Source organism: Taudactylus pleione, unplaced genomic scaffold (assembly GCF_031769625.1).
Source record: "Taudactylus pleione unplaced genomic scaffold, aTauple2 ptg001288l, whole genome shotgun sequence".
In the NCBI taxonomy this organism is placed as follows: Eukaryota; Metazoa; Chordata; class Amphibia; order Anura; family Myobatrachidae; genus Taudactylus; species Taudactylus pleione.
This window is the reverse complement of record NW_028285688.1, coordinates 1,524,744-1,537,370: the sequence shown is the minus strand read 5'-3', so window position 1 is coordinate 1,537,370 and position 12,627 is coordinate 1,524,744. Positions and strand designations below refer to the sequence as shown.

General features: G+C 47.2%; 1 protein-coding gene across 6 annotated transcripts in view; it reads right to left on the bottom strand.

Moving 5' to 3' along the window:
* Positions 1 to 12,627, bottom strand: part of ATP2B3 (ATPase plasma membrane Ca2+ transporting 3) — a 364,455-nt gene that overhangs the window by 165,696 nt on the left and 186,132 nt on the right. For all 6 annotated transcript variants that reach the window (XM_088462918.1, XM_088462919.1, XM_088462920.1 and 3 more), the window contains exon 4: positions 4,480 to 4,677. In XM_088462918.1, the coding sequence (XP_088319044.1) occupies positions 4,480 to 4,677 (198 nt within the window). The remainder of the gene's footprint in view (positions 1 to 4,479; positions 4,678 to 12,627) is intronic.

The following is a 12,627-nucleotide window of genomic DNA, read 5'->3' as shown; positions in this document are numbered from 1 at the left end:
AATTTATGTGCTCAATCTTGACACTTGCTCATTGTTTCATCTTAAAGTGGAAAGGGACAGAGCATGTAGCCAGACTGATAATGAAAATTAATATTTCAAGAGATGAATGCTCTGATCTGATCTTCAGGAAGGCCATTCTCTGTTGCTCATATGATTAAAGCATACTTACTCAGAATGTCTGGGAGACTCTGGGGGGCACTCCTGGACTCTTGAGAGAGTAACCCCACTTCCTGGGGATGATTCTGAATCGCACACAAAATGGCTGTAGTTGCGGGCAGCCGTGGAAGCCTGATTTACTATCATATGCGAATGTGATATTTTATTCAACGAATGCGGACATTCGTGTGTGTTCAAGCAGAAACCCATGCTGCCCTTTGGTTTTACGCTAGACACTCAACCATCATGAGAGGGCCCAGTTTTCAGGGAACCGAACCCACCCGAACTTCGGTGATCCGAGAATCAGTTCGGATTTCCGCTCCCTCCTCGGATCCCTATTCTGAGGACACCGCCGGCACCCTCACACTGACGGCACCTACACACTGAGGACACTGCTGGCACCCCCACAGTGCCGGCACCTCCACACTGAGGACACTGCTGGCACCTCTGCACTGCCGATACCGCCAGCACCCCCGCACTGAGGACACGAGGACTCAGCTGGCACCCCCGCTCTGCTGACACCGCAGGCACCCTACACTGAAGACACTTCCAGTACCCCTGCACTGCCAAGACTGCCGGCACCCCCGCACTGGACAACGAAGCCTGTTAGAGCCAGATTCGGCTCACGGGGGAAGGCTGAGACTTAAGCTACACACTAGACCAACTTACATCCAACCATCCAACTAGTTGATTGGTTGGAATGAAAATCTGGTAAGGGATGAAAGTAAATGACAATCAGCAATTTGCTCCCAAACACCGGAAAATGGACTAAAAACTGTTGTTTGAACAAATTGTTTTGATGAAACATTTAACAAACTTGTCTGACGACCATTTTCATCTGTTTTGTGGCATTTAGGAGCAAATTGCTGATCATCAGTTACTCCCATACGTTACCAGATTTTCATTCCAACCAATCAACTAGTTGGCTGGTTGGATGAAAGTTGGTCTAGTTTGTTGCCAGTATAAGCCTCTGACACCATACCCGACGCCAATACGACCACAGCTGGCCGTGTAAACTATACCAACAGTTTTAACTGAAATTATTCAACAGGACACAATACAACTTATCAAAGTTTTCTTACTAAAACGGGGGGAACGTAATACGCCTTGAGCGTATTTCCCTCTCCTCTTTGGAGGATCAATAGTCCATGTAACATCCTTGTCACTGACCTATATACTACTTTTATCTGCAGCACAATCTTCTGAGACTGCAATGTCCATGTGTTGTCTATCTGTTTGTATACGTCTAACTGTTGTGTATACCGGTATTAGGAGCTACTAGCATCTATACAAATACTGCTATTTATGTAGATTGTGATAGGACTGTTATTACTTCTTACATATAATAGAATATACTATTTTATAAATTAATTTATAAGGCATTTTCATTTCTTATAAACATTTTTAATACAATATTGTGCGCACAGCTACTTATACTATTTATCATTTAAATTTGTGAGATACTGTACACAATGTGTCCAAAAATAAATTGCATTTTAAAATACTTTGGAATTGTTGATGTTATTCATTTACAGTATAAAGTACCCATCAGTTTGGAATTATCTTGTATACTCAAAGAGGTTGATGTGCAAGCAGGTGTGCGCTGGGAATATCTTTCTTTTTGAACACTGACATGCCCTGGGGTTTGTTATGTCCCCATTTTCAATATATTCCGACAGCAGCAACTGATTTTTTCAGCACATCCCCTATATGCGACAGAATTAGCGCAGCCTCTACAACCCCCTTTTTTAAATTGAAGCGCCACGTTTATTCTGATCATGCAGTGCGACCGCAGATATGGCCAAATCGCACGCTACTTTGATTCAGCTTCTTAGAGGTTCCATAATTATTTGCTTATTAAAGACCACATGCGACACAGCCCCAAGATCCATAGATTATACTTGAAATATTGACAGACTGACTCATTCAGGGCCTGATTCTGAGATGTGCGCCGCTTCGACTGCATTAAGGCTTTTCCGTAGATGCATCTGCAACCAGGGACACTGAGAGGGTGGGACAAGTACTGATTACCCAGGCCTGGGCTTGCTGGAGGGGCCCCATTCTGCCTCCGCTCCCCCCCCCCCCAAGGGCCAGAAACAGAAATCATGGGGCCTGTACATCCATTTTTTTAGGGGCCCCCCATCCCTGGCTCCTTCCTCTATCCACATCCCATACTGTACTCCCCTTCCACTCTCTGCATCCTACACTGTACTCCCCTTCCACTCTCTGCATTCTACACTGTACTCCCCTTCCACTCTCTGCATCCTACACTGTACTCCCCTTCCACTCTCTGCATCCTACACTGTACTCCCCTTCCACTCTCTGCATCCTACACTGTACTCCCCTTCCACTCTCTGCATCCTACACTGTACTCCCCTTCCACTCTCTGCATCCTACACTGTACTCCTCTTCCTCATCCACATCCCATACTGTACTCCCCTTCCCCACTGCGCTCTGCCTCCCCCTATCCACATCCCATACTGCACTCCCCTTCCTCTATCCACATCCCCTACTGCGCTCCCCTTTCCCATCCAACATGCCTCACTGTGCTCTCCAATCTGACCCCTTGTGCTCCACTGCCCTGCCCCTCCTAATTCCACAGCTCATAGTGACAACAGCCCCACAGGTAGCAGCGTCCCCCCCCCCCCTTCCTTTCCTTGGAGTGCTCCCACTTACCTTACAGAATGTTGCCAGCTGGAAAGAGAAAGTTGCTCTGAGATGCTGCAGTGCTGGCTGCTGCTGGGTGGTACTTGTGGACGGAGTGAGCAGCAGCACTGAGGTGGGGGCGGAGCTGTATGATGATTTCTCGGATCTTTCTCAGCCAGTGATCCAATGAGTCATTTCAGACTCCTCAGACCACTGGTTGAAATATCCAAGGAGTCATCAGGTAGGTCCGCCCCCTCAGCCGTGCTCAGCCTCTCCAGGTCTACTCCCAGCGTCACTCGGGACTGGCCCTATTATTGTATGTCTATGCATCGTATAGCTGCAGGAAACAGGCGCTCCCCTCCCCAGGTATTAAATCAGCAGCAGCATTGCGGCGGGGAGAACACACAGCCGGAGCCTGAGAAGGATCAGGAGCGACCCGGAGGAGGACCTGCCCAGCTGAAAGCAGGTAAGTATATCACGCTGTACTCCATCTGAGAGTGGCGTACAGTAACACCATCAAATTCCGAAAATACATAATTTTCGGAGTTTGATGAATAGCCTAATTTCTACATCCCCATACTAATGTACTAATGAATGAGGAGTGTGGAAATTAACGCAGGCGGACTTAACCAGGAGATATCAGTGATATCTCCTGTGTTAAGTGTATGAATGAATACTAAGTATCACAGCCTGCGTCTGCGATCCATACTAAGCCCTAGGGTTACTCAGTACTGTGATAATCAAAGGATCTGCGACCGATGCTGCCTCTGGGCCTGATTCAGAAGCGCTCGCAAAAAGCGAGCGCTCCCTCTGAATCAGGGCGGCCGCTTTTTTTTTTTTTACCCGGCCTCCTGAGTAAAAGCTGTGGGTGACCACCCACAGCTTTTGCGACCGGCCTTCTGGCCGCTCGCTAAGCTGTGGGTGACTACCCACAGCTTTTGCGAGTGGCCAGGTGATGGTTGCGATGGTCGCGACCATCGTGCTTGCGACGAGACCCTTGGGGTAGGGACTCGTTTCCGCAAGCTCCAGTGAGCTTCCTGCTCTAATAGAGCCGGAAGCTCACTACTGACAACACGAGTGATGTCAATAGGGCCGTCCACATACGACAGGCGTTCCTTCAGGAACGCCTCTGTTTGGTCAGTCACCCCCCCTCCCAGCCTACAAAACGGGGCAAGCTGTCGATCAACATCGACAGCCCCCCCGTTTTGTTGCGAGCCCCAGAGCAAGTGATTTCTCCCTCGCTGCGGGGCTCGCGCATGCGCTGTGCGCACGCCGCGTGTGTGCACTGCCCGGCCATTGACCCGCTTGCAAGCGCTATGCACTTGCGAGCGGGTCTGAATCAGGCCCTCTGTACGCAGATGCCTGGATTTGCAAAGCCGCAGGTGGGCGTCTCAATACATCCCTCAGCATCTGCGACATTCGCATATTTGCGCACAGCAGCTGTGTACGGGATCTCAGCTCCGTTGCCATTAGCGCACATCCCTAAATCAGGCCCATAATTCGCTGAGCCTGCAAACAGGCTATAATTTACCATTACATTGTTTTTCTCTGTTATTCTAAACTACATAATTTCACATGATAAAAAATAATAGTAAAAAACATAAACGATACTGAACCGGATAATAAAGGCATATTTAACGTGAAGCACATACGGAGATAAAAGACTGGGTTACGTACTCTCACTCTGTTCTCCTGGCGGTGCATAGAATGAAAGGCCCAGGGAGACGATGGCTGCGATTTCTAATATGATGAGAGTCACGTCCTGGAGGGCTTCCCAGACTAACTGCAGGAAGGTTTTGGGTTTTTTGGGAGGTATGAAGTTCACACCATATATTTGTCTTCGCTTCTCAAAGTCTGCTACATTTTCAGACAAACCTGCAAATAAAAACAGAGAAAGGGACTGTATCTAAATAGGCAAAGACCAGAATAAATAGATGTAATACTAGAATATGACTTATTATCCTTAATTTATATGACGCTACAAGGGGTCATACAGTACAAAAGTACAAAATGTTTACAAAAGTATAAAAACAAGCATTGCAGGACATAAAGTGCTAACAAATGTACAATACAGATATAATAGTAATACAAAAAGAGCAATATATACACATCAGTGCTGGCTGCATATGTTAATGAGTGCAGCAGGCAGGTTTAGAGCCACTGATAGCAAACAGAATAACATGGAGGCGGAAATGATGGGGAAGGTAAGGAAGAGTACATGGAGGGGAGAGGGCTCTGCTCATGAGGGAGAGGAGTAGTCAAACATGGCTGACACAGAAGGACTTCTTTTAACTAATTTACCAAGGCAATATAGCTTCTGCTCCAAGGTGATCATATACAAGGCAATCTGGCTACAAACTACAAGAGTTTGAACCAGAGGACTGGACCTGCCGCACTTGTGACGCCATGATGTCACCGAAGTGGGGGCAAAAGCTGAACTCCGGATGGGTGTCCAGGCTGCACTGTACATTTCCTAAGTCAAATACAGTAGCCACTGAGGCAGCGACTGTGCCGTCCCTTCAGCCTTGTGCCCTGGGCAGCTGCATCGAGTGAACACCCGAGTTACGGTCCTGGACCGTATATCTCTGTCAGATTTAGCTATACATGGGGATTTACATTTATGGGCAAATATGAGACATTGTGGGCCCCCGGCAATATGTTGAGATCTGACAGGGCACCACACTGTAAACATAAGCAGGTGATTTCCACATTCGTGATCACTGCCCAACTGCATTTACCATCTGTCTTAATCAACATCTGATAGTTCTCCACTAGCCCAATTGATTGGACATATCACAGAGTGTATATACACTTACTTTTCCTCAAACTCAGTTTATATAAGTGAAGTGTCGCGCCAGCAAACAGCGGAAGAAGCCATTTTAAAACAATAATCAAGATAATGCAGGCTGATTGGTTCAGCCCATAAAATGGCCGGAAGGGGACAGACAAAAACAGATCCAGTCATCATAACAATTTACAGATTCAATGAACTTAAATTACCAGGATAACATGCAAGTATAGTTTACTTTGCATATAGATAGGTATGAAAGGTAATACGTTACTTTGTGAAAGTCATATTTTACAACTCATAGCGCAGAGACATCATCTCCAAACTTGTGAGCTGCACATATTAAAATGTTACACAACCCTCCCATTTACAGGACCATAACATATAATCATATTTTGTTGCCAATGTTTATAATTGTTTTAGTAGTTGTGTTGTTTGGTATTTTATCACTTTGAACGGTATGCAGTTATGTGCCGCTGGTCAGAATCCCGACGGCAGAATGTCTGCTAGGTATATGTGATAGGCGTTGAGATACCGATGCCTATCATAATCCCGATGCCGGAATCCAGGACGACACGGGCCCAAACGAGGTAAGTCCGGGCGCCCATCCTCTTAGCCAATGGAGGGGGGGGGGGAGGGGGGTTTGGGGTTAGTTTTTAAATCCCCCCGTGTTTTAGGGCACCCGGAGGGATTTAGGATTAGGCACCCCCCGGGAAGGGTTGGGGTTAGGCTGGGGGAAGGGGGGGTTAGGGTTAGGCACCACTGGGGGGAGGTCGGGGTTAGGCACTCCCCCGGGAGGGTTAGGTTTAGGGTGCGGAGGGGGGTTAGGTTTAGGCACCCCTGGGGGGAGGTTAGGGTTAGGCACTAGGGGGAGAGGTTAGGGTTAGGCACCCCTAAGGGAGGGTTGGGGGGGGGGAGAGGGAAGGGTTAGGTTACTTACCTGCCGCTGTCAGGATTTCCTCCCTACGGCCACAGCCGCCGGCATTTCAATCCCATTCCCTTTGAACATCCTCCTCCAGACCACATCAGATTTTCTCATACTTCCCTACTCTCCCGGAATGGCCGGTAGGCTCCCGAATCTCAGGTGCAGCTTCCGGCTGCCCAGAAGAGCATTCAAGTCTGCCGGAGGCTGACCCATGTCCACCCGACGCCGCTTCATTTCCCAAGTAAAGTTGGCGTTCCGGGCGGCCGATTATTGCGCTGAATAACATCATCGTAGCCACGCCCCCACATTTACCGGTAACCTTGACATTGTATTGGGCCCCATGATGACGCAATAACGCAGTCACACCCCTGCACTGCCACCAATACCACGCCACGCACTTTGCATGCTATTTGCACATATATTTACACTTTTCATAATGCAGATGGCGTAAAAACGGGTCGTTTATTGGTCTCTGTAACTATATATCCTATCCATGCTATTCCACTATAATGTCTGAAGCAAAAAATAAAAATTGATTACAATGGTTTCGAGCTGAAAGAGGAAAAAAGTTTGGTGTTGATAATGGGCTGTCCGCACCCTATAATTATCTTTACACTTTCAGCATGGAATATTACATCTTCTTAATGCTTTAAATGTCAGTGTTTTAGATACAGTACCGTTTTTTTCCCACTGTTTTGAAAAGAGATGTATTTTAGACACTTTTGACAATAATGGAATCAAAGGGAAAAATGCAACCTACATTTTAAATGTCACAAACAAAGCATCCTAAGAGAAAGACTGACTTTCAAACCCTCGCTCTAACAGAATGCATTTAATGCGTAACTGGAAATCGGCATTTAGCAAAATAGCTCTCAAGAGATTTTCCTGGGGCTGCCGATGGGGCTCAGCAGGGGCGTTTCTAGAGAGGAGGGGGCTCGTGTGCAGTCTCCGACAGGGGCCCCCTCCTCTCCGCCCGGCGCCGGCAGCGCACTGAGCTGTGCGCAGCCAGCGCCGGAGTTATAATGGCAAGTCTATAGTGTATGCACAGGTCAGCGGTAAAGTGGCCGCGGCGGCCATTTTCCCTGTACAGCGAATGCGCAAACAACGGGAAAATGGCCAACGCTGCCATTTTTCAGTTGTTTTACAGCGCCGGACCCCCGCGCCGACGTGGGACTTCGGAGAGGTACGTAATATTATTGGTGCAGGGTGTGCGGTGCGGGGCCCCCCTGGACCCAGGGGCCCGTGTTCAGCGCACACCCTGCACCCATTATAGATACGCCCCTGGGGCTCAGCATCCCTTTGCTGATACCCAGACCCAAGCTTGTGATTGGCTAGTGGAGTGGTTCACAAACTTTTTAGAATCACGGCGCCCTAGATTATCAGCTTTTTTCCAGGGCACCCCCTAGGCCAAAAGTTTCTTATCGAGAAATTCAGCAAAAATTAAATGAAGTAAATTGTACTTATATGTCACCCTTAGGTTCAATTATGTGGTGGTTGACAGGGCTGCCCAATTTTTTTAGTCCACATATTTTTTTATTGGCGGCCATTCACACTAACTGAACAACATTTTATTTGGTACTGGACCACCAACCCGAGGGCACCCCTGCAAGGGTCCCGAGACGCCCAGTTTGGGAAGCACTGGCCTACTGACTAAGGGAAATCCAACTCAATTACGGTCACAGAAATTCAGCTGTGGGTGCTCGTAGCAAGCAGTTGTATAGGTTTATATCAGGCCTGACCAACCTGTGGCTCTCCAGCTGTTGTGAAACTACACATCCCAGCATACCCTCCAACTGAATTGTGATTCTAAACTAGAATTCCTTTGTGCCACCAACACCTCACCCCTAATAAGTAATAACACACATTGTATTATCATAAACAGTTTGATAGGAAAATCCAGGCTGGGTGCAATTAACCGCCTTGTGTGACCAGATAAGACTGTTTTATTAGGACAAGATGTTAAAAAGAGATGCACATTAACAGCGCTGTTCTATGGTTACTGTTTGCCCGTTCCCCCGTGAAGAAATCTATTTTCAATAAAATTTATAAGAGTGCTCAGTTGCCTTTGGTGGTCAAAAAGTAGGCCCAATATTGAAGTTGTAACACTATAAAGTAATACAAAGGGGCCTATTCATGATGTTAATTATCGGGGTCCGAACGGACTCTGATAATTAACATTCTAACGCGCCGTGCAATCCGGAGCAATTCCTCAAAATGAAGGTAAGTAGGAGATATCTGTGATACTAGTGTATGGGGACAGCGGGCCATTCCTCAAAAGGAAGGTAAGCAGGAGATATATGTGATACTAGTGTATGGGGACAGCGGGCCATTCCACAAAAGGAAGGTATCTGTGATATCTCCTGCTTTACCTCCTTGATGAATGTCCCGATAACTTAATTTTTACAATTGCAGGTGAAAATTAAAATTTCCGCCTGCTTTTGTAAAACTTAAGTGATGCTGAATAGGCCCCTTAGTAATAGTTCATACAATAGGTAGTAGAAGGTGGGCTTTATTCATGTTTCAAATTAAAGATGCGCTCTCTTCACTAATAATAAGGAATATAAATAAAAATGGATCCTCTGATCGTTAAACACTATATTAAAATTAGAGATGAGCGGTTTGGTTCTACTCGGTTCTTTTTCGCCAAATTAGCGCAAGTTCGGATTTATCTTATTGGCTATCCAAAACACATGAGAGCCAGATAGCCAATAAGATGCTGTTTTTGAGAACCGAACACAACCGAGTAAGACCAAACTGATCATCTGTAATTAAAATGAGGACGTCTTTCACCTGAAGTACTGAGTCCGAGAAACAACAACAAATAATTATTACACAAGTTTCTCAATCTGTCTTTCCAGTATTTTATTAGCTGTTTTCTTTTGCTTTGTTCTATTCAGAACGTCATGAGGACATGCTCAGACACCCTTTACTTGAATGAGCCCTTCGTATGAATTAGTCCATATAGTGACTTAGGGCCTATTAGATACCTACGGTATTGCACTGTGTGCAATACAATACAACTAATATGGTAATGGCTGCAGGAGGCGTCTGAGGGAAAAAAAAACGCCTTGCAGTTCCAATTGCTGTGTCCAAAGACGCAGAATCGCCTGGAGCTTACTCAGACTGGTCTCCCCCTGCCCACTTGTGAGGCCAGGAAATGTGTCGACGCAGACCCTGGCCTCGACACTTCCAGAAAACGGTGGGTGACCCGCCACCCTTTCCGGGACCGCAGGCCGACGCTGCCCCCTCCCTGCCCCCAGACGGATACAGCATGTCAATCATGATGCCACCTGGGAACACTGCGTGCAATCACGCAGGACACATTCTGCACTTGCGCACAACGGTTCCTGCGCATGTGCAGGCACTCTATCATCGGAAATGTATGTAAACCATCGGGTTTGCGTAAATGTCTGAAACAGGCCCTTAGGCCTCAGTGTAGGGCTGACTATCGGAAAGCAATAGCTGGCAACCATCAATGTTCACGGTCTGATTGAATGCTTATTCCATTCAATACTGGGATTGTGATGGTTGCCACCATCGCAAGCTTCTTTACGATAGCTAATCATGAAGGAGTGTCTTCCGCAGGGCTCCTTCGCACATGCGTAAACTTCACTTCACATAAGCACTAGTTAACCATCAATGGTCAAACCATTAAATGGTTACCATGTGATGGCTATATGCCGTCACAAAGCCTACTGCAATAGTGGCAACACCGGGACTGTTCAAATGCTCCCTTGTGATGACCATTCCTACTTAAGTGTTCTCATTTGTTCCTAATGAATGGACCAACCAACAAATTGGCTGCTGCACTGTAAGCAAACAACCAGCACACTTTAAAGAGTATTAAAGAGTTAATATGTCAAAAAGTAGGCAAGTCAAAATCATTCTGCTATTCATGCAAGCACATTTTAAAAAAGACTTGGGGGCCTATTTATCAACACTAAAATAATGGTTTCAAGGACATTTTTCCTTAATTACCGTTTTTTAGTATTCATTAACACACTTAACACAGGAGATATCACTGATTAAGTCCGCCTGCGTTAATTTCCACACTCCCCATACATTATTACATTAGTATGGGGATGTAGAAATTAGGCTCTTCATCAAATTCCGAAAATTATGTATTTTCGGAATTTGATGGTGTTACTATACGGCACTCTCAGATGGAGAACAGCGTGATATACTTACCTGCTATCAGCTGGGCAGGTCCTCCTCCGGCTCGCTCCGTCGCTCCTGATCCTTCTCAGGCTCCAGCTGCGTGTTCTCCTCACCGCAATGCTGCTGCTGCCGGGCAGCGTCTCCCCCCCCCCCCCTCTGTTCCCCGATGGCACTTGTAGGTGCTTCTTCAATTAACTGGTTATTTACTATAAACAGTTAAATAAAGAAGCACTTACAAGTGCCATTGGGGAACAGAGGGGGGGGGGGGGGGGAGACGCTGCCCGGCAGCAGCATTGCGGTGGGGAGAACATAGTAAAGTTATACAAAAAAAATCTACAGCCCCTCTGCCTGGCTGTCCTGTCCCCTTGTAGCCGATGGGGCCCGGCGGGAGGTCGGGGTCCGTGGCTGCAGCCCGACAGCTGGCTGGGTAGGTGGGGGTGGGGGACATAGAATTTTATATTCAGTTACCGCAGCTGTAATCAGTGCTGCTCATGCGCCGCTTCTGTGATCGTAGCGGACTACAGCTGCGGTAACTTAGAGCAGGCAGGGAAAAGTATCTATTTTCAGCTGTCATTGCAAAAATGACAGCTTTTCAGAATAGATACTTATGGAGAGGAGGAATGATGAATTCCTCCGGTAATTAGGTAGAACTAAACCTAATTACCTCCAAGGAGAGTTAAGTATTAATGAATAGTCCCAGGGTTGGACTAGCCCACAGGGGTATAGGGGAAATCCCTGGTGGGCCCCACTGCCTGTGGGCCCACCCCCACCTCTAGCTGTCAGGTTTCAGACCCCAAATTATAAATTGTTACACTATTAGACAGTCAGTTACTTGGTGGAGCAGGACCACTGATTAACAAGGGAGCTTGGTTCACTTCTATAGAAACTACATCAAGTTTTGCCTAATGGTTAGCCAAGCATCTTTGGTGGCAGGCCACGCCCCCTCTGGTGGATGACCACACCCCTTAAGCATGGGCCCTTACCACTGATTACCCCGTGGGCTCCTCATGCTCCAGTCCAACACTGAATAGACCCATTAAAGACTTAAAATGATATAAATGATAAGCACATGCCTAAGCTGCGGCATTGCACAGTGGGGTGAGGAGCAATGGTGAAGTGAATTGTGGCACTTGGCTCAGAAAAAGGAACACACAGTAAATCCATCTACAGTATATAGCTTCAAGGTAAATGTATAACTAGTGCTATATTTCAGCAGGAAACCTTTAATTAAGTATGACGTAATGTTCTGGGCCAAAATGTATTTTCCACAAGATAAGTTTTATTTTAAAGTCCCTTTATATATATATATACTGTAACTGTATATATGTATATATAATATATTTATAATTATTTTTCTATAGCTCCACCCCAAGTAGCTCCACACACAGGCCCTGATTCAGAGTCGGACACTCTGACAGAGCTCTGAATCAGGGCCGTCCTTCTTAATTTTTAGTGCGGCCTCCTGGCCGCTCATATAGCTGTTGGTGACCACCCACAGCTATAGCGAGCGGCCAGGAAGATGATCGCAATGGACAAGACCATCGGGCTTACGACGAGACCCTTGTGGTAGGGTCTCGTTGCCGCAAGCCCTGGAGTGCTTTTGGCTCTATCAGAGCCGAGAGCACTCCCACTGACATGACTTGTGATGTCAGTGGGGCCGGCCCCAGATGGTAGGCGTTCCCATGGGAACGCCTCCGTCTGGGCAGCCACACCCCCAGCGCGCCCACCAAAGGGGGCGTGCTGTCACTCAACATTGACAGCACACCCCCTTTGGTACGAGACTCGGAGCCACGGCTTGCCCGTCGCTATCCGGGTCTCGCGCAAGCGTACGACGGAGCCGGCTCCGTCGTGCGCATGTGCACTGGGCCAACATCTACCCGCTTGCGAGCGCTCAGCGCTCCCGAGCGGGTCTGAGTCAGGCCCACAGTCCCTGAACCTATTTTTCCAACGGGAA